The sequence below is a fragment of the Notolabrus celidotus genome, chromosome 10 (assembly GCF_009762535.1).
Source record: "Notolabrus celidotus isolate fNotCel1 chromosome 10, fNotCel1.pri, whole genome shotgun sequence".
NCBI lineage: Eukaryota > Metazoa > Chordata > Actinopteri > Labriformes > Labridae > Notolabrus > Notolabrus celidotus.
The window spans coordinates 22,680,631-22,703,778 of record NC_048281.1 but is presented as its reverse complement, the minus strand read 5'-3'; the positions used below and the strand labels follow the sequence as shown (position 1 = coordinate 22,703,778).

At 36.8% G+C, this 23,148-nt stretch overlaps 2 protein-coding genes across 2 annotated transcripts; one reads left to right on the top strand and one right to left on the bottom strand.

Annotated features, from left to right (window-relative positions):
• Positions 1-614: 614 nt before the first annotated feature.
• Positions 615-10,958, bottom strand: LOC117820624 (pyridoxal kinase-like). Its single transcript, XM_034694461.1, has 11 exons — positions 10,673-10,958; positions 9,354-9,408; positions 5,385-5,489; positions 5,042-5,125; positions 4,789-4,823; positions 4,528-4,613; positions 4,325-4,370; positions 4,137-4,248; positions 3,346-3,482; positions 3,194-3,260; positions 615-1,991 (listed from the first exon to the last, which is right to left on the bottom strand). The coding sequence occupies exons 1-11, from the start codon at positions 10,751-10,753 to the stop codon at positions 1,864-1,866; spliced, it is 936 nt and encodes a 311-aa protein (XP_034550352.1). The 5' UTR covers positions 10,754-10,958; the 3' UTR covers positions 615-1,863.
• Positions 10,959-13,652: 2,694 nt separating this feature from the next.
• chpfa (chondroitin polymerizing factor a) lies at positions 13,653-22,695 on the top strand. Its single transcript, XM_034694683.1, has 4 exons — positions 13,653-14,169; positions 16,552-17,116; positions 18,585-18,767; positions 18,911-22,695. Exons 1-4 carry the CDS (start codon positions 13,880-13,882, stop codon positions 20,171-20,173), a joined length of 2,301 nt encoding a protein of 766 aa, XP_034550574.1. The 5' UTR covers positions 13,653-13,879; the 3' UTR covers positions 20,174-22,695.
• The last annotated feature ends 453 nt before the right edge of the window (positions 22,696-23,148 follow it).

The window sequence follows — 23,148 nt, the reverse complement described above, 5'->3', positions numbered from 1 at the left end:
TTCTTCTGTTCCTGTCTCTTGGCTTATATGGCTGATCCCTAAAGTGCAATTTTAAAGAAGGGCCAGTTGACTTATACGACTGAAAAAAGAAAAGTGACTTTTCATAAAAGTAAAGTCTCACTACATGTGTTAATGACATCCTATTATCAGGTTGTTTTTTTGCCTTTGTTTGTTTTTGTTTTTACTTCATACGTATTTTGTTTAATTAGAAAAAAAAGAAAATGTCATGTTTTTAAGATGTGTTGAAATGTGTTATAATGAGAAGATATCTCAATAAACAGAGAAATTCAAAAAATAAAAATAAAAATAAAAAATTGTATTTTAAAATCTGCACTTGGTTCCTCTTTCAGTCTTTCCCTCCATGTGACAAGCAAGCCTGTGCCTGTGTTGAATTAAAAAAAAAAAAAGAGGATGAAGGACTTAATTGTCTGGAGAAAATGTTAAATGAAAATGTTAAATGGCATTTGGTTCCCTCACAAACACCTTGACAATGATGGTACTTTGTACCTCTGATTTCATAGCTCTAGAAAGAAAGTCAATGAGGAAACGTCACATTCTTAAAGACTCACCTGACAACTCTGTTAAAAGGTAACACAAATGAAAAATATGAAAAGTTTTAGTAAAAGATTAGTCATTTATTACTTCTGTTTCCATGTTGCCCTGTATCAGGGCAGCAGCAGGAGGTTTGGCACTTGTCTTTCTACCATTAAGTGTGAGGATAAAATACGACATTGGTACACAAAAACATTCACAGATCAATTTCTTTGCAACCCTGTTAAGGCTATTATACAGTGGGGTCTCTCACTGGAACTCTTTTCTGAGATATGACAACCGTCACAAAATGAAAAAATGATCTCTAGCAAATATATTAATGATTATCTGTGCGAATACCCCAATTTGAGATGTTTAAGACATATAGCTTAACATGTTACACACCTTCAAGTGAAAATCATTTCAAGAAAATGGATTTTAAAACAAACAGCTGAAGACAGAAGCTGTTCTCATGATTCATGTGAAAGTTAAAATGCGTTAGAAGCAATACAAAGTGAAACAAACGGTGGTAATGAAACTATAAGGACTACATATAAATTGCATAATCTGTTTGATACTTTGTGCAAGTTACAAAACACATTCCTGCACTTAAAATACACACAATCTGAATAACAATCAACTTAAATTAATGGAGACTAAAGTACATCATGAGCACTCTAGGTATTAATTTTATTATTATATATATATATTTCATTTAGAAGGCTCACTAAGCTATACGATGTTTGTGACTCTTACAACTAAAAAAAAAAAGATTGTTCTTCGTAAAAGCTGTGAGAAATTTTCATTTTCCAATATTTGATGCTTCAGGTCTAATGCATTGTTTTGATTATATCGCAGTCACTTCAATAGTGTGCTTGTAGTACCTTGTGAGTAACACCTTAAGAGGAGTAATTTGTTACAGTTAGAGCTAAAAAAAAATACAGCTAAAAAGAAGGCAGAGGAATGATAATGTGTGCATCACTGGTTCTGTGTTTCTTAAATTTAGGTTGAGATTAGTCAATTTATAGCAATAAATGTGTTCCCCCTGTAAAGGATTCACTTGCAGTATATTTTAACCTACGAATAGCTGGATAATGTCCTTTTTTTCTAACTGGTGTCTACACAGGCCACAGTGCAAACACATATGGCAGTGATTCTGGTGTGTTTGTAGGCAGAATGTACATAAAACCAATCCTCATGAGAAGTCAGTTCTATTCCTTCAGAGGGAGGTGAAAGATTGAAAAATCCTATACATGACTGGTGAACCACCTACATTTGAAGCTGATTTGTCCCAGCACAACGTGAAAGGTTTACGAAAATGTGTCGTTGAGTTCAGTGCAAAGACTTCTGTAAAACCTTAGCTTCCACTACAATGGCAGGATTCTCAATGTCAGCTTTGCTCTGAACCATCCTCAACTCTAGCTGTGCAGGGCTGGGCCTATTTCCTGGACCAGCAACGCCTGAAAGAGAGGAGAGGAGTTGAAATCAAAAAATAAAATAAGTCTAACAAAGGCCACAATCTGCCCTGTATTTCCACAAACAGCCCACTTAAACAAAACATGAAGTATCGTTTATGTCATTCTAACATGGAAAAACATAGTTTATGCATTAGTGCTGGCTGTACAAAAAAATAAAAGATACATAATGTCCATGTGTATCCAATGAAGAAGACTTCATTTCAATCCTAATAAAGGACAATACTGCATAAAGGAGAGAGTAGGAGATATGAGTCACATGTGATCAGTGAGTAGTCTGTTATAGTGTTTCATGTTAATGAGAGGAGACGAGTACACCTTTGACCTGTCTGCCTGGTTTTCATGCTCTGTCTCTTGCTGCATAAACAGTGTTATCTGTCCTGATAATAATGCATGATCAATGCCTCCACATGCTGTGAATTATGGGAGGAGAGCTGAACAATGAGCAGTTATCATAGTTTATTAATGCAGCTCACTTCTGAGACATAATGTGGATCTGCGTGTTAATGATGTCGACCTTTTGGCTGTTTTTTCTCACTGTGATCAGAAACTCCACACAAGTGTGCAGTCATTATAGATAAACCACAGAACTGTAACACCAGGAACACCACGCTTCATGTAATCAAACAAAACTTATATATCAAGTCAGTGCTGCAGTCCGAGATCAACCGCTGCACTCTGTTGCTCATGCAGCATGTGTGTTTTTAAAAGTCTAAGAATGAATGGAGCCTGGGTGTTCAGTATGTGCATTTCCATCTAAAATGGGAAAGTGAGATCTGATCTGTGGTTGATGAGGAGTGCGAACACTCCTACTTAAAGCTGGTCATTTGTGATCCAAAATATTCAGATTGGATGTTAATGCCAAATGTAGGACCCTAGGCTTGCTGGGCAACTTAACATTCACAGGGTTATTCGTGGCTCAATGAATACTAAGGATGTTCGTCTTCTAATGACAGGAGGAATCTTGTCGGCCTCAGCAGCCTTGACTATTACTCATTAGGTAACAACAGCAAAGCCAAATCTGTGAGATCGCAAACCTCAACTGCTAACATTCAAACATAGATAGTGTAAATATTATAGGAAGAGCAGAGGAGAGCAAACAAGGTTCCTTTATGTCAGGTAAACAACTCCAAGATTAATAAAAGAGACCACACAACAGGAGTTCAATAAATACACACAAGCCTTACCATTGGCGTAAGTAATGGTCCTCTTGATGACATGGTGCATGACTGACACAGTTTTTTCACAGGCAGTCTGTTAAAAAACAAAATGAGTGTTAGGATTAATAGTTATTTCGCCCATTAGCTGTTTTGACTGAGGAGATATTCTTGTTACTGACCTTTAGGTCTTTAGGGTGACGGTGAGTCCAGGCCAGCAACAGGGCAGCAAACAAGTCTCCTGTTCCCACAAATACAGCATCCACCTTTGGGATGTCCATGCAGATTTTTTGACTGGCGTTGGTCCCATCTTCATTCACTACAGTGAGGAAACATAGGGCTGTGATTAGGGTTGCAAAATTCTAGGAATTTTCAAAGTTGGAAACTTTCCATGGGAATTAACAGGAATTTATGGGAGTAAATGTGAATAAACCAGGAATTTACTAAATTGAAGGTTGGCTCTTAATAGGGAACTTAAATATAGTTGGGGTAAATATATTTTAGCATAATCCTGACTAAAACAACCAGATTTCATGCAAGTACAGTTGAATATCTATGCTTTTCCTCAATCACATGCACATTCCACACTGCTTACTGAAAGAATTGATTGTTCAATAAAATATTTAACACTTGATAAAGTTTTACTTACAAATAAATCTGTTTTAATTGTATTATTTTGGATTGATGTCTGCTTATAACAAAACAAATATTTACGCTTGGGTATGATACCTTTCCATTAAATTCCAATTTGGAATATTTCCAAAATTCCCCAGCTTAACTTCCCATGGAAATTTACCGGAAACTGTCTGCAAATTTACTGGGAACTTTCTGGAAATTTACCAGAAATGTTCCACCCCTTTGCAACCCTAGTTGTGATATCAACAGCCAGCCACTGCTGTTGAAAACTGTCAGAGAATCTCCAACAAGACCAGTCATAGTGTAGGTTTGCTTCGTGTGCCATTGCAAGGTTTACCTATTTTTTGGCTCCCAAGGGCCACCAGAAACTGGTCCCCGTGTTTTGACGGCAGGTCTGTACTAGTTAGGACCACGGTCTCTGGTCCCATTTTATGCAGCAAGTCCATCACCTGGAGAGCAGGAATGTCACCATTTACTGATCTGGTTTACCTGCTGGTGTCAGAGAGAAATTGATGGGATACTCACCTCAAAAGCATCTCTCTCTGTGATGATTTTCCTGCCAGTTAATAACCTGTGTAGTCACCCAAGATAAAAAGATTACACAAAGTCTTTATCACATCCATAAAATGCACAGATCTTTGTTCCAACAAGTCATTACCATGACTTTATGAGTCTTTTTCAAACTTTTATGTATCGTGCAATTTTTGCTATGTTCACAGTCCACTTACTCTGCTTCAAACTGGTTAGGGGTAAGGGTGTCGGCTAAAGGCACTACTTTGTCTCTGTATACTGGCAAGAGAATTTCTGGAACATACTGAAACAGACAACAAAAAATTAAATCCTTTTGTTACAACCTGGTTTACATGTTTAACCTCTTAACAAATGGCACTGACGTCTTCAGAATGATGATGATGATGATGATATAGTTAAAACTCCTCACTTGTTGTATTTGTGAGGAGAATACTTGGAATTTGCTATAAAATACTTACCATGGCGCCCTGGTCTCCCATTACAGGATCACAAACTGTAGGAAATGAAATCAAAATACAGCTTACACTGAGAGAACCGATTGAAATGAATGATATATCTGTTTCTTTTCATTATTCAATCTGCTGATATACTCATCAACTAACTGCTAGGTATAGAGCATGACAATAAAAACCCAAAGATAAAAAACAAGTTGGAATCTATCCCCCTTGCCAATATTTATTCTGCTTTGGAGTGTGAAAAATATACACTGACCATATACCAGACTGGGATTGGCCTTCTTCAGCTCCTGAATAATGTCAACGACCATCTCCAGGAATGACGTATCCCTGCTGTAGCCTTGGGAATGAAAGCATTAAAAAGGAATAAGGAAAAAGTGAACTCTTTTAGCACTCATCAGCACTGAGCAAAGTTGGTCAATATGGCAGCCCATAAGACTAAATGGTCAAACGTATGACATGCAGTTAAATATTTTTAAGTTAATACATCATTGTTATTTGGAGAAAAAAAAATCCTTTTTTCATAGTGCTGAGCCACTCAAGATACATGAAACCTTATTTGGGCTTTTCGTCTTAACTCTTCCACTGCTCAGACTCACCTGTAAGGATGTAATCATAGTGGTTCACCTTGTTTAGCTTTATGCCCTCATACAGCACATTGAGCTCCTCTGCGGTCAATACTTGCCCTTTCCAATGGGCATAACCTAGGAATCAAGAGGGAGAATAGAGATTCTAAATTACAAAACATTAACTGTTTTAATCAGATCAGATTTTAAAAAACAACCATCTTTTGTATAAGATCATAGACTGTATAAAATATGGCCGTAGGATCGGTGACGTCACCCATCTGTTTCCGAAGCGCTGTTTTGAGGCAAATCGTCAGCGGCAGCCATATTGCTGCTGTCGAGCCATTGTGACGTAAAGAGGCGGGCTTTGAGCCTCCTAGCCAACAGCTACAGTGTTCCCGCAGTCAGCTGTGCCTCTCATTGGAAGACTCATAATCTCGATATCTTCGAAATTGCCGCAATAGAAGAAAAATTCACCCCCCTCACAGTGTAAGCTGATCGAGAAATGAGCTATCCAGACTACACTCGTCTTTTGTACCAGACTGTAAACATGTTTATTTCTGCTGTAAAGATCAGCTTTTTCCCTATTCATGTGTACGTGGTTTCCGGTACTTCCGGAGCCAGCCTCAAGCAGATTCCGATGAACAGCAGTTTTTAGCATTTCCGCATTTGACTCATATTTTTAGACCGGAGGTTGCCGCTTGTATAAGATATGTTGTGTAATAATATCAAAAGAAGAAGACATGGAATAGTTCTGTTTGAGTTGATTCTAAAACCATGCCCATGGCATTGGGTAAGGGATATCACACATCCTTGGTTGCCTCTTATGCTCTACACTTTGCTAATAACAACTCTACTTATTTGGGCTAATTAGATAAAGCTGCACAGCAGGTTCATTCCAGAGCTGAAAGGCCAAGCCGTCTGAATTTGATGGCTAGAAGCTGTTGGTTGAAGTCTCTGCTGCTGGTTATGAAGGACAACTTTGGCTGTTTTCAAAACCGCCTGCTACATACTACCTACGAATGTAGTACGCAGTACATACTGCATACTGCTTACTGTGTTTGAAGGTAGTTTGTAGTATGACTGTTCAACAGTATGTTGGGCCAGGCGTTGCTGGATTTCCTGTTTTGCAAAGCCAAAGTAAACAACGGCCAAGCTGAAAGCGCAACTCCTTTATAGTATCCACTAATGATTTAAAAGGTTAAGAAGTGGTTTATATGGAATTTAATAAATTAAATAAATAATTAATAATTTAATACATTTCACAGCACCAAAAAACAAAGTGCCCCCCATCAAAAAAGAAGAAAAAATAAAAAGCGTAATGTTTTTGCGGTGCATTGTGGGAACAGTTTGCTCTTGTTCACATACTGCATACTGAATTTTGGCCAAATCAGTACGTATACTGCTAGTATAGTAGGCGGTTTCGAAAACAGCCTCAGTGTCTTAATCTGCCCCTTGTGTTAGCTTTGATGGCATGCCACTATGGTGCTCACTGGCTTCCCATCATAGGATATAGCAGTACCACAGTACTTTATCCATCTCCTTCCAGGGAACAGAAGTTACTATCATATTTAGTTTTTCTCCTCCAATTTGGTCACCCCCACCCTTCAACCTCTTTCACTGAGGTTCCTCTCCTCTGTGTCTGAGTTGGGCCAAACAGGGCCTAATCTGTGTCTGAATGGGATGCCTGTATCCTGGCTGCCAGCTTCTCATTTGTTTTGTCCCTATTTACCACTGACCTAGAACAAGCTCCTTCAACTGTTCAGACTGCAAATGAAAGCACAAACACTTAAACACGCTCTTTAATATTCTTTACAGCACGGCACAGAGTTTAACAGAACCCAAACCTGACCCTTAGCTAGAGAAGGGATTTAATACAGAAATACATACTTGAAGAAAAGAAGCAGTAATGCTGTGGTGAAAGAAAATGGAAATATGTATGCATCTAATAAAAGAGGACATGTGTATTCATAGATAGATAGTTGCATTGTACAGTCCATCAGACTTCTCCTGACACTATCCGCTGAAAGTGGAGCAAACATTACTGTTTAGACCAATCTCTGTGTCTCCTACCCCTGTGGTGGAAGCAAATTCTTTGCATGCTTTGGCTCAAGAACCCTCACATTTAATCCTACCCTCTCTGCAGGTCTACAGCCAACAAGCTGCAATTTAAGAAATGGTTGTTTTCTAAGCAAAGGAATATCTTTTACTCGATTCCACAGTACGACTGTGCTAAAGATGAGTTAGGTTGTTGATCAAATTGAGTGAAAAGATAATAAGCAGGCCTGAGGAGAGGTTGTCTGGCTTTCATAGACTTGTGAAATGAATGCTCATTACACATTTTAAAAAAAGGCCATAGAATTACCTCGCTCTCTCTCACTCGCCCCATGCCATACCAACTTCCATTAGTCAGTCTTTTGTGTTACTGCACACTATGGCCACTATAGCACACAAGCAACTAAGTAGGGGTCGTCACAAACAGTAAAGCCGGATAATGTTTAGACTTTACCATGGATTCAAATGTTAAGTTGAATCTTGATTTGATCTGTAAGTAGAGTGATGAGAATACTGTTGCTAAGGAAGTGCTGCCAACCATTAAAACTGTCGGACTATTCCTTTAGCTCTGTAAATGAATCAAATTTGAATTGATGAAATCGTCTTTAGATCAATACTTAGTGTCAACTTTTTAATATATTTAGTTTGTCACTGGGTAAAACAAGCGGGATAATGTATAGTTAGTCAGTTGTTATGTGAAATAGAATCCCTTAGGGTGGACAACTTATTGACTGTATAATAAATTGACGTAGTTTTCGTGACTTCACCCATTCGTTCCTGAAGCGCTGTTTTGAAGCCAATAATCAGCGGGTGCCATATTGGAAATGCTGAACACAATCAAACTTTGTTCACCTTTAGCCTTCAAGTCAGTCGTCCTTATTTGCTCAAATCTAGTACTTTTAACATCTCTCTGCCAAGAATTTAGCTACTCAACAGTTTTTTTAACCAGGCTTTAAACATGTTTATTGTTGCTGTAAAGATTGTCTTTTTTGAATTGCTGTGTTTGTGGTTTCCGGTGTTTCTGCAGCCAGCCTCAAGCGGATGCTCAATGAACTGCAGTTTTTAGCACTTCTGCATGGGCTTCATATTTTAAGACTAGAGGTTTCCGCTTGGGACAACCAGTGGCTAACTCTACACCTTCACTTAGCATATTTAAAAAAAAGCAGTCTTCATATTAGGCAACATAACTCCTAGAGATGCACAATCTAGTTTTAGAGAAACCTTGAATGGATGATAAACTAACCAAAGAGAAATGGTTCTTTTTGAAGGTTACATTCAAATGACTTGAAACCTGCTTCGTCTGAACTGGCTACATGTTGTTTTTTTTTTTTTTTAAGTGTACATGTGTGTTTCATTGTAGAGCGTAATATGTAAACACGTGATCTTCTAGTGGTCAAAGTCTACATAAGTAAGAACTGTTACTTATCTACTACCAGTATGGATCACTCATCAGCTCCTTATCATGAGAAAAGACTCCACAGTCCATGTTGACAAAACAGTAACAGGAGAAAAGCAATGATCAAACGATCATGCTTGATTGAATACATAACAATATTAAGGTTTTGAGAAAGTGTAACATGACTTGATCAACTTTATAATAAGTAGCCTTGTGTCAGGTTTAAAACTAAGGGTGACCATGCCTTTTAGCATTTGGCTCCATCTCTCTGGAACAGTCTTCCGCCCCAAATGCGCTGTGCTGATTCGACTGAGACTTAAGACACATTTGTTTGTTATGGCTTTCGACCTTCCGTTGTGATTTGATGTCATTTTGTCTGCTTTCTTAATCATCTTATCTATTGCTCATTGTATTGTCTTGTCGACATTGATTCTCTGTAAAGCACTTTGTGACTATGTCTGTGAAAGGTGCCATACTAAATAAAGTTTACTTACTTACTTACTAATAACTGATTTGAAATCACTGTTTTCTCCTACTAGACTCAGACTCACCTGTGTGATTGGAGAACTGCACAGAGTTGATTGAGTCCACTTCAAAACCCAGTACCTTAAGAAAAGAGCATCTGTTTAATAAAGAGCAATGACACATGTACAAGCAGTGGTGGACAACGTACATACCTTCATTACTGAAGTCAAAGCATAGATACTCCAGGTCAAATATTACTCCAATACAAGGGAAAGTTTCTCTGTTAAATTATTACTTGAGTTAAAGTACTGAAGTACTTGCTTTTAGAAATATTTAAGTATTCAAAGTACTTCTTAAAAATTTTCAAAACATTGTATTTTCAAAATACATAAATGCATTCAAGAATACATAGGAGTACATTATGTTACATTATGTTTATCTAGAAACCAATCTCTAAAACTATATATGGAATAAAAACAGCAACTAAGTTACTCCAAGCACAGACAACTTAATTTGAAATGTTCTTCTGGAACGAAACAAACGTTACGTAGCTCAACACGCTTTCTCAGGTTGGACAGTGAATGTTTGTTTGTTTGAGCAGAGTGGGAAACGGAGAACATTTGAAATGATAGGTATCATTCTTCATTTCATAAACCTCTAACACGGGCTGAAGATATGGCCATGGGTGCTCAGGTGGAGAATTATAGCCATCATTACCACCTCTACATGAACTGACTGATCTGAGTGAAATCTGCTCTGTGTTTGCTCCACAAATTCATGAGCTGACTTCAAAGCAGAAGTAGTGAGTAACTAGAGCATTGATAGAAATGTAGTGGAGTAAAAAGCACAATAATTGTCTTCTGAATGTAGTGGAGTAAAAGTAATAAGTTCCTCCGAAAAATAATACTCAAGTAAAGTACAGATACTCAAAAAATGTTCTTAAGTAAATGTACTTCGTTACTGTTCACCACTGTGTACAAGTGAAGCTAGTTATAATGAGAAATAGGAATTAAAAAGAAAACAGATACACATGCCATCACACAACCATATAATAGTTGGGATATACACTGGGGTCTACTTTTGTTTGTTTATTTTTTTTATACAGGAAATAACTAGCACCTGGCAGTCTTACATCACTTGGATACAAAGTGACAGACTTTACAAAAACTTAGATGGGTAAATTCATAGAAAAGGAGAGAAATCTTAAGGCTTTCAGCAGGACATGGAGGGTTACAATGAAAACAGCAAGTTACATCAGGTTCCTCATGCCCCAGTTAATGCAAGTCAAAATTAGCAAGTCAAGCTCAATAGTAACCACATTTTGTATATCTCTCTCATTCTCTTATTAAGCATATTTCGCCTGACTAACCACCTTCTACGAGTAATTTTACAATTCAATTCTTACCTGTAAAGGGAATGTTGCAGACTTGTTCCCAACGTATCCCCTGACAACATGACTCTGGATGGACAGCACGCGACACTCCATTACCTTGATTACACTCACTGCGTTTGAAAACACCGAACAGACGTTTTAACTCTTAATGCTGCATCAAATATTCTAACTGCTTCTGACACGCTAGAAGTTAGCATGTGAGGAACAACTCCAGCATTAAATAGCAGAAGCCGCACTGCTGCCGCTGCTGCTGGCTTGTGACATTTGCACATTTCCTGCAGGCAAACAGATGGACAGCTAAGCTGGTGCGTTCAAAGTCTTAAGAAGAACGTGGGAGAGAGCAGTTCCGGTCCCAAGAAAAACATGAACTTGTTAAACCACTTGCCAGTTAAAGAATTACTCTGTGCACGCTGTAAATTTGAAGATAATGTATGCCCCCTTTGTGAAAATGAAGTTGAGTCGATGAACCATGTTTTCTTCTCATGTCAAACTGAGAAAACCTTCTGGATTGATTTCCATGAATGGTTAAAAGTAAAAATTAAATCCATTCCAATTTCCTTTTCAATAAATGACATAACTTTTGGTTTGATATTAAAAAATAAAAGTGATGAAGTCTGCTGTAACATAATCCTGTGCCTCTCAAAATTCTTTATTCATAAAAACAGGACTATGAAATCTTCCCCTAAATTTGTTGTTTTTCTAAATGAATTCCAAATATACATAAAATCATTGAAAATAATGAAAGGACCAAGAGCACTTAAAATATGCGATTACCTAAAATAATTCATCACTGAATTGTAAAATGATTCCCTCTCCTTATTCAACTTTTTTTATTATTTATTTTCTATGGATGTATAATTTACTCATTTACCTTAAATTACCAACTGAAGCTGTATTGTTTCTGTGTCCTTAATGATTGTTTATGTATGATGCTCCTTCTGAACGTACCCATTGTTTGTTATTTACATGTAAAATAAATAATAATAATAATAATAATAATAATAATAATAATAATAATAATAAACCACTTGCCAGTTTGGGGCTATTACACAATGGTTGATGTCTGTCCGAAGCATGTATATTAAACTGGTAAATAATTGCTTGTTATAAGCATCCATCAAGCCCATACTTAGCCTAAGGAAGACAATTGTCCCTAATTGAATTTAATTAAAGCTAAGTGACTGGGACAGAGCCCACTTCTCAAATATTCCAGAGCCCACAAAAAAATTGTAAACTTTGGAGTATATTAACAAGATACGTTGCCTTGTCATAGCCTCAAATAAACTTAGAATGTGTTTTTGAATGAGATACAGACATTGGTTAAAATTGAAAGAAAGAAAAATAAATAAATGTGCTTAGCCTATAGATTCATCATGACTGCACATCGACTGTGCACTTTTAAGTTTGAGAATCTATTCTCTTACCACTTACCCCTTACTTTTGATCATATTTGAGCAGTTTGAATAACGTTTTATCAAAATGAATTAAAATAATCAAGGTTATACGTATAACGCTACATTATTTTCAACCTTTCTTTCCACTATTGTTCATTTTATTAATTTTACTGTATTGATTTTATTTTATTTTTAAGTATTTTATATATAATCCTGCCTTTTGTAATTTTACCATTTCTGTTGTTTTCTATCTCTGTTATTCTGTGAAGCACTTTGGGTTGCATGTTTTTATGTATGAAAGGTGATCTATAAATAAAGTTGAGTTGAGTTTCATTTTTTGTAATGAAAAAGAAAATCGTAAATGTAAATTTGTTTTGGCCATAGTAAAAGTGTTTTGCTGATGTAATTTTGTTTTAAAGAAATATAGATTTTTTTCCAACATGTAAATTTGACTCAAATTTGTAAGAGTGTTTCATCTTTTGTAAATTTATTTTGTCCTTCAGAGAATACCTGAACAGATGTATAATGATGGATATAATGTAAAGTATGAGAAAAAAAAGAGAGACAAACATTTAAATTTTAAAAGGGAAAGAGCCCTATCTAAATGTGAACCTAATTTTATGGGAGAATACAACTTGTCTCCAACTTTGTAAGAGTGTTTCATCTTTTGTAAATTTGTTTACTTAAATGTAAATTTGTTTTGGCTGATGTAATTTTGTTTTATAAAATGTAAAAATGTTTTCCAAAATGTAAATTTATCTCCAGCTTTATAAAAGTGTTTCATCTTTTGTAAAAGAAAAAGAAATAAACAAATGTAAATTAGTTATGGCCTTGTTAAAACCATTTTGCTGATGTATTTTTGTTTTATAAAATGTAAAAATGATTTCCAAAATCGAAATTTGTCTTCAACTTTGTAAAAGTGGTTAATCTTTTGTAAAAAAATATATATATATATTAAATGTAAATTAGTTATGGCCTTGTTAAAACCGTTTTCTGATGTAATTTTGTTTTATAAAATGTAAAAATGTTTTCCAAAATGCAAATTTGTCTCCAACTTTGTAAAAGTGTTTTATCTTTTGTAAAAAAATATATATATATATTAAATGTAAATTAGTTATGGCCTTGTTAAAACCGTTTTCTGATGTAATTTTGTTTTATAAAATGTAAAAATGTTTTCCAAAATGCAAATTTGTCTCCAACTTTGTAAAAGTGTTTTATCTTTTGTAAAAAAAAATATATATATATATTAAATGTAAATTAGTTATGGCCTTGTTAAAACCGCTTTCTGATGCAATTTTGTTTTATAAAATGTAAAAATGTTTTCCAAAATGCAAATTTGTCTCCAACTTTATAAAAGTGTTTTATCTTTTGTAAATTTGATTTCCCTCAGGGCCACCGTAGTTCTCACATGAATAAATAAAAAAATGCAAGCCATAATTTCCAGCCTGTTTTACCTTATATTATCAGTATTAACCTGATATTGTTGATAAAAATCGCTTGCATGCTTTGGTTGTATTCCAGTTCACATTTCCTAATCCTGTCCACTGGGTCTTGTCGTCAGTATCTGCTTTTGCCCTGCGCAACCTTCATTCATCGACACAGTCTGGAACTAGACCCGCCTCCGACGCTTGGGTTGGCCGGGGAGGAGCCAGGTAGCAGCTATACTGACACGTAAGACTCCTGTTTTAAGGGACAATCTATATCTTTTCCAAAGTTTAACATCGATACGACTTCCTCTTGGGAGGCTTGTATCGTGGACCTGTTCGTGGACAGAGACCCGAGTGGATTGTCTCAGGGTGTCGCGGTTCCGACAGCAGATCACAATATGAGATTTTCAGCCTTTATTTCTGTCCTCCGATCGGTCGGCCCGGTGGTCATCGGTATTTCTTTGGGGTTTACATTGAGTTTACTCAGTGTGAACTGGACGGAAGAAGCGTGTTTCTCGGATGTGAAAGATGGTGAGGATGTGACTTTGGGTCGAGATGGACAGCTTAAGGGAGCTCGGAAGCCCAACTCTATATCGACTGCCAACGATGTGGAATCCGATGGAGACTTCGAACCAAGAATAGTGCCATACAAACAAGTTCAGCAGGGTACCCCCAAGAAAGTTTTCAGGTATGCTTGTTGTGTGGTCATTTGCGCTTCTGGTTGCCTGACAGTGTGTTGCCAAAAGGCTACTTGTTGTTAAAATATGTCACAACATCATGATACAGTGAGGCTGACCGGGCCGCAGTGCAGCCCATCCTTATAGTTCTGATGTTCATCCAGCACAATGCAAGGTGGAGGATACATGTGTCACTTGTTGTCATGTGGGTTTGAGGCTTTGCTATGAAACGACGACTTGCGTCAAGAAAATATAACTAAACAACATGTCAAATTAATTATTTATTTTTTCCCTCCCTAACGTATTGTGCTTAATATAACACACAGAGAGGCATAAAATGCTCTTATTCCCTTGCTACTTCTTTCTTTCTTTCCTTCTTTCTTTCTTTATATCCTCATTAGCTTCCACATTGTGGTTCCTAGTCTTCCTGGGGTCCACACAACAAAACAAAAACAAGCAAAACAATTATTTAAAATCACACATTATCCATAAAACAAAGATGCAACAGCAGCCAATTACAAAAATCAAGAATCAAAATGAAAAATAAACTAAGTATCTAAGCAAATAAACGATGAGTAGCATTAAACAACAAAATAATGGAAACATAAACAATATTGTCACAAACACATGGCACCAAACATTAATAAAGATAAGATAGGATAAGATATACTTTATTGGTCCCCCATTGGGGGAAATTCTTCTGTTACAGCAGCTTAAAAAATAAAATAACTAATGGAAAAATTGAATTTCCCCGCTGGGGATGAATAAAGTAAGTTTCTTTCTTTCTTTCTTTCTTTCTTTCTTTCTTTCTTTCTTTCTTTCTTTCTTTCTCTCTTTCTAAGATATACTTTATTGGTCCCCCATTGGGGGAAATATTGGCAACTATTACAGATGTATACACACTATGTACACTTCTATCTGATAAATAGATAAGTTAAGTTATTATTGCACCAGGTGATTTAAAAAAAAACATACACAGTATGAAGAACAATGCGATTCAGATCAAAAGACTTAAACAGAGATAAAACAAAGACTTTCAAAACAGTGATTACGAAATAACGTCTATGACAAATTCATCAGCATCTGTTTAAGTGACTTTTTAAAAGAAAATCTGTTTTTGATCTCATGTTGGTGGGGAGTTGATTCCAGGCAGAGGAACCTCTAAAAAGAACATATCCCATCATACAGTTAGTTCTAGGACTTGTTGTTAGCAGATAACCAGTGCTCACATGTTGTATACCTGTGATCAAAACTAGAATATTTGAGTCTATCACAAAAGAACTGTGGTGTGTTATTCCATATAACAGTTTGCATAAATGACAGGAGATGTGATTTTAATTTAGCCTCCACAATTAGCCAATATAATCTTGTATGCATCTCAAGCACATTAGTATGAAAAGAACAGTTACGAGCCAATCTGGCAGCTCTATTTTCATTTTAAAAATGCAAACATTTTCGACATTTTTAATAAAATAATTGTTTTTGCATGTAAGACCTCACATTTGAAGCGGCAGCATTGTGGTGCAGTTTTTAAAAATACATTTTTACCTGTGGAGTCCTGCTGAGGTTAATAATGTAATTGTGAGGGTTGAGACATTAAAAGTTGATGGGCTGTTATCTAGCCTTATTAGCAGCTATTAGCTTGATTTATTTTTGAAAAGTCTATTTCTTCCACCTGTTGAATGTGTTTAAATAAGGTAACACAAATATCAGGAAATTAGACATAAAAAAACGAAATTGGTGCATTCAGATGTTTGACTAGAAGCCCAAAATTTAAATTTTGTTTATTTATTATTAAATACGGATAGAAAGTAATGTCGAGCCATACTAAAAAAAGCAAAAATTGATTGTAAAAGAGAGACTAATGCACACCAACTACAATAAAATATGTGTAATCAAAATATGGTAAAGCATCAAATTAACATTAAGAATATAAATAGTTTAAATAAATAAATAAATAAAAAGGATAAGGATAAGAGTTTAATACAAAATAAAGGCTAAAAATATAAATAGAATTGAGTAGATAAATAAAAAAAACAGAGTTAAAATTAATAAAACAACATTTAAATTAATATAAAACATTAAAGTAATACAATTATTATACTTACATAGATATGAATATCCATATCTGTGAACTTTTGGTGGAGAGCACCATATAAGTAGCCTAGATCCATTATTTATTTGCCTTATTTTAAACTACCATTTTGGGTCATTGTTATTCCCATGAATGTCAGTGTTCATCAATAAAATATACCATTACGTTATAGGCATTAAAATGTGTAAATATATTTTAAATTGTGAAATGCACAGTTGTTCAAAGTTTGTCTCCCCGTGTGTGTGTGTTGATATTTAACAGCAGTATTAACTCATCAGTGTGTTGTTGTCTGTTTCAGAGCGAAATACATCAGCACAGAGCTGGGAATGCGAGAGCGTCTGTTTGTTGGGGTCCTGACATCCAAAAACACAATTAACACCCTGGGTGTCGCCGTCAATCGCACCATTAGCCACCACCTGGACACCGTGGTCTTCTTCACTGGTATGCGCAGCCGCAAAGTTCCTCATGGCATGTTCGTTGTGTCTCACGGAGACGAGAGGCTGATATGGAACATGTTTCAGAACATCAAATACATTTTAGATCATTACATCAACGAATATGACTGGTTTTACTTTGTGCAAGATGATGCCTACACTGAAGCTGACAGGATTAAAACCCTAGTAGATCACCTTAGTATGGACCGAGAGCTTTATATTGGCAGTCCTGAGGAGTTCATCGGGGGGAAGATGGAGGGAAAGTATTGCTACGGAGGTTTTGGGTACCTCTTGTCACGTACCTTGCTCCTCCGACTTCAGCCCTTCCTGGAAAACTGTAGGAATGACATCTTGAGTGCAAGGCCTGACGAGTGGCTTGGAAGATGCATCATTGATTATACGAGCACAAACTGTGTTGCAGAATACGAGGTGAGTGAAGCGTACCCATGAGTGGGCACTTAATACTGTTATTCAAAGTCATACATTTCTCTTTTCAATAATACATAGTGTTCTTTATTTGACATTTATTTTTGAACATTCTTAAGTGAAGGGTTTGAAGGGAACACAGTAATCCTATTCATTCTTAAAATGAGCAAGAGCTACAAGGAAAGAGAAATGAGGAAACCTGCCATCAGACTGGTTGTGTGACACTGGTCACAAACACAAATCTGTCATGACTGAGACGGCACTTAAAACTAACTGGCTGTGTAGAAGTGTAATTACAAAGTTAACACTGAAGCGGTATTTTGTATCACAGAGCAGATTTCTAAATCCCTTTTAGAATAGAAGTTTTTCTCATGGCTGGAGCGCAACTTAGAATATATAAACAGGCAGGCTAAGGACAGCTGAGTTCAGCCTTGCTTGGGTTCAGTGGTGTGAAAATCCGCTGTGGGTCAACATGCTCTGCCCCTGTAATGTCATTAGCGTTTAAGGTCAAACAAGCTCTGTTGAGCTCTGATCTGTCCCACTGCCCTTTCAGGTGATTGTTTGTTGCAGTCAGCCCTGTTTGTTTTTACCATGTTAGAGTTTTTATTTTGTCACGTTGCTACTTTTTATACATTTTGTTATCAAGTTATTTCACTGTATTTTGCCTCCTTCTTTTGCAATGTCCTAGAAACCGTTTTGTTACATTGTAGAGAGTGAGTCGCATGGCTAACCAGGGCCTTAGCCTGAGGAGCTCTAGCAGAGTCACCTTGATAAAGAAGGGAAGAGGGGGGGAATCTGGTATTGGTGAAGAATTCAGATCAAAAGCAGAGCCAGACATATTTTTTTTCTATTAAGGAAGAAAATTAATGATAGTTTGGCTTGGACAGACCTTCACTTTGGGTAAGCTGTTAGCAAACATTTGCTATGCCCTTAAGCAGCCATTCTTTATTCTTTTAATAGCCTCATCAGATTGGATTCACTTTTTTTAATCACTCAAGCTCCTTAGGTGCCTGCTCTGTTTTCACTTTAAATAGCTGTATCTGTCCGTGAGATACAAGGTACATGTGTCAGCCATTTATATTATAAAGGAGTCAACTTTGAATTATTCACTGGTTACTTTCTGAACCTAATCATGCAGCGATCATAATGTATAATATAGAAAGAGATTAAATAAATTAGAATAAACCTCGTATATTCCCAGAAGAAATTTATTTCCTGATAATGACTAAGGCTGCGAGGGAAAATTAACTTGAGCTGTAGAGAAATATTATGCTTTTTCTAAAAGTCAATCTCGGGGTCAACAGTCCAATAATGGTTGGAACCATATTTTTGAAGTATAGGTGGGACTAAGATACCATGCAATGTTTGTTTAAATGGAAGTAGCTGCATATAGAAATTAATTTGGGCATCTTTTTTTTTTTTTACATCTAGACATTAAATGTGTCATGAAAGGACTTCTCTTTCTTCTCAGGGGCTAGAGTATCACCATTATCAGTTGGGGAAAAACTCTGATCCCAGTAAAGAGCAGAACGAACACTTCAAGAAGGCTCTGGTTGTCCATCCAGTGTCTGACCCTGAGCAGATGTACCGGCTGCACAGATACTTCAGTGAGATTGAACTCCAGAAGACTTACGATGAGATCGCTAAGCTCCAGGTAAGCTGATTTTCAAGTGTGAACTGCGGATGAAGCTGAAACCTGACTTTTCTTTGCTTGCTACTTTGCTACTCACAATTGAAGTCCTGTACATTTTGAGTTGGCCGTTGTCTAAGTTTAAAACATTTCTTTTGTTTCCACAGGCAGAAATAATAAATGTGAGTGTAGTTGCTTTCGAGGGAAACCGAAGCGCCCAGTGGCCTGTGGGGATCAGTCCACCATTTGAGCCCAAATCTCGCTTTGAAGTTTTGAAGTGGGAACATTTTACAGAAGAGGAGATTTACTCATGCATCGATGGCTCTCCAAAATGTGAACTACAGGGCATTGATCGCATGGATGTCGCTGATGTTATTGCCACAGCCATGGGAGAGCTAAATAAGAAGTACAAGCCTGTCTTACACCTGAAGAAGCAGCAGCTGATTAATGGATACAGGCGCTTTGACCCTGTCAGAGGCATGGAATATACCTTGGACCTCCAGCTTGAGGTGGTTAACCAAAAAGGTTATAGTCGTTCAATCACTAAGCGGGTTCATTTGGTGCGACCTTTGAGTCGGATTGAGATCATCCCCATGCCGTATGTAACCGAGGCTACAAGGGTTCACATCATTATACCTCTCACTCTTCAAGACCGGACTTATGTCAGCCACTTCCTGGAGGTTTTTGCCTCGAATGCTTTTGAGACGAGTGAAAACGCCATCCTTACTTTCTTGTTTATTTATGACCCAGTGGAAGCACAGCAGGTGAATCAGAATGATATATTTGCCAGTGTGAAAACTCAGATAAATGCTTATGAACATAAATACCCCACAGTAAAAATCCCGTGGATAAGTGTCAAGACGGAAACACCATCCCAGATTAAGTATATGGATATCATCTCCAAGAAGCACCCCGTTGACACTCTGTTCTTCTTAGCCAGTGCCAACACAAACATTAGTCCTGAGTTTCTGAACCGCTGCCGCATGAATTCCATCAACAACTGGCAGGTGTTTTTCCCCATCCATTTCCAGGACTTCAACCCTGATGTGGCCTTTCACAACCAGCAGCATCCTGTGACGGTCGATCTGATCAAGGAAGCGGGCCATTTCGACCGCAGGTCATTTGAAGAAGCGTGCTTTTACAACTCAGACTACATGGCAACACGCACACGCATGGTGGCGGACGTCCAAGAGAATGAAGAGATTCTAGAAACACTGGACATCTACGACATATTCGTGAAGTATTCAGGTCTCCACGTCTTTAGGGCAGTGGAGCCGGCATTGCACCAGCAGTACAAGTACCAAGAATGCAATCCACACCTTAGTGAAGACATCTATCATAGGTGTGTTCAGAGCAATATGGAAGGTGTTGGTTCCCGCTCCCAGCTCGCTATGCTTCTGTTTGAACAAGAGCAAGGAAACAGCACTTGAAACCAGCCGTGAACCTTGTACTTGTGTTCGAATCTATGGTTGAAACCGGTCTTGATGCAATGTAGAATTTAGACTGAACAAGTTGTACCACCCATAATTTTACCCTAAAAACAGCCCACATCTGGGGTTGTGATTACATAAATGACTGTGCCTGATATTCTCTACCAGTTGGTACACAACATGAGTTATTTTACTTGTGTTAGTTTTTTTTTTTTTGTGAATGCAGTACATTTCAAATCTAACCTTTTCCTTAAATGTTTACAACACTTGTTCATACAGATGAATCGCTAGAACCAAATTATTTTCCAACACTTGTGCTTCTAAAAGCTGTGTAAAGCAATTTCTTAACCACTAGGTGGCAGGCACGCACACTAGTAGAGCCCCGACTTTGTGCTCAGTATCATGCAGTACACATCCAGTGCACACAGAACAACATGGACAATCATCTGTGTAGTCTTCTTTTCCATGAGTCCAATGTAATTCAGACATTTCTTACCTTTAAATATTTTGTGTTATAGAGGAGGCGTATAATGGACGAATGTTTAAAAATGGCATTGCTGCAACTGCTTGAATTAGTTTGACAGCAACTTGGTAAAATGTCAAAGTTGAATCTAAGCCCGAGTAGCACATACAGTGTGTAAACTGTCATGCCATTTAATGCGATCTTGTTAATTGATGTTTAAAATGTATAGTTCTAATGAGTATAAATCAACATATTGCACAGCAGGTAGTGTGTAATTTATGCAAGGTCATTGAAGCTTTGGACTTTTTTATAGTTACTGATTAAGTATTTACAAAAGCAGATATTTGTGTGTGCCTTTACACTGAAACAGCATATGCTGACTGAAATTATATATAATTATAGTATTGTTACAACATGAACAAGTTGAGCAAGTGTGAAATGCAGACAAAGCCTGCGACACAGCTGGAGAGAGTGGAATAGGTAGTGATTTAACATAAAGACTTTGCTTGATTGCGACCATCCACAGGTGGAAAAGTGCCTTAAGTTATATATAATGATTCTTTTAGTCTCTTCTGTTTGTCATCAGAGATTACAGACAAAAGTGTGCATTCCAGTAGGTGAGCGGTGTGTTTTCCCCATGAAACTTTTTGATGTTCCAGAATTATTCATGAGGAAGAAAAAAAAACGGAATTTTAAGCGTTTACCACAGAAATGTTAAATAGGTATCCCAGGTGTGTCATTCCTTTTTCCAAGTTCTTGCTGAAGTACTTTGCAATAGAACTTAAATAGTATTGAAATAACTGAAATTTGTATGAAACATATGTCTATGTTACCAAGTATAGCAGACAATTTTATATAAGATGGTATTTAAGTGTTCCAAAGTTTATTGCATTGTATTGCTAAAGATATTCTATATTTAATGAGCATTGGTGGAGGTAGGACCAGAAAGTTACAAGTAAACTGTTATGTGCAATATTACAGATAACACACCTGGAGAGATGTCCAAAGTAGGAGAGAGGAATAGCAGAGTTCATGTTGATATTCTGGTTACATAAAACGAGTGGTGCTTTCTGTTCAATGTAAAGTTTATACACTGTTGTTTCTTTTTACAAGTCCTTTTAATATAATTTGCTGACACGAGACACTTTCATCATTAAATTAACTTTGACAGATTAAAATAAGGGCGAGTCCTTTATTTGACTTCAGTCGAGTAAGTAGACGTTGGAAACATTACATTCACAGTGGTGGTCCACACAAATGTTTGCAGTATTACCTGCCATGTGAGGGCTGATCATGGAGGTCACCTAGCTAGTGCTACCTTTTGCAATAATTCCATAGTGTATCTCTTAAGTTGACGAGAGAAGTCTTCACCATGACAGTACTCAGCTGACGTCGTAAGAATGTTCTTGATTCTTTGATTAATAATGTGCAGAATTGAGAAATTAATTTTTTCCATAGCACGCTGTGAAACACAGGAGACTGAGATCGCAGAATGAAGTTATTGTGATCATCTGCATCCACTTTCCCCTGTGTAGACAACATGAAGCTGAAAAAATAATGCAAATGTTGTAGATTAATCACCTTGTGTTATTAACACAACCGACATTGCTGAGCAAGTCTAAAGGATTTTGTCCATTATTTATTTATCTGTCATTTCTCCATAAATTATGCAGAACAAAGGCTCTCATGACATTCTCAGTCTGTGTTTAAATATTTGATAGACTGTTTTTAGCCCTTTTTTAGTGTTGTCTAGACAACATTTTATGTTATTATTTTTGATGACAAAAATCTACTGTATCTTACTTTGTGTTTTGAATCATGTTTTTCGACCACAATGCAACTTAAAATGCTTTTTCTTACAAGGAATTCATTTCAAAATACAGAAAAATACAATCATGTAAATCGATGCTCTGATCTATCAGTTTTCAGCATTTTTGCATATGGGTACGAGTGAAACCAAAGCAATATATTTTAATAAATACTCATCACAAATAATTGTGTGGTGTAATTCCTAATGAACTGTGAATTATTGTAATTTTAAATAAAGACTTTTTTCTTAAACAAGCATTTCCTCTTTTGCTGTCTTCATTTTTCTTCAGTTGTCATTTTTGTATGGCAGCTAAATATCCAGCTTGTCCTTTAGATGTCAGTACAGAAGCATGGCTACCATTGCAGCATGGGCCCCAGATCAGTACGAGGTGAGCAGCGTTACTGAATCCCATTTTTAATAGAATCTTGTATGTTTATTTCATTCTTGTTCCCTAGCAAAGTGATCAGTAGCACCGCAAGCTGACATTCCTTTCCATTTCAGGTCGGTACTCCTCATGTATGGGTTGTGTAAAAACAGGGAAAACTTTACAACCTTAATTACAGCTTTAGTTATTTCAAGGTTCCATATGCACTGCCCTGAGGCACGCTGTAAAACCACATAATAACAGAGCAGCTTGGAGTTAATTGTAAGTCATTATTCTGTGCTTCGTTTTACATTATATTCCAGGACTTTCTTCTCCCA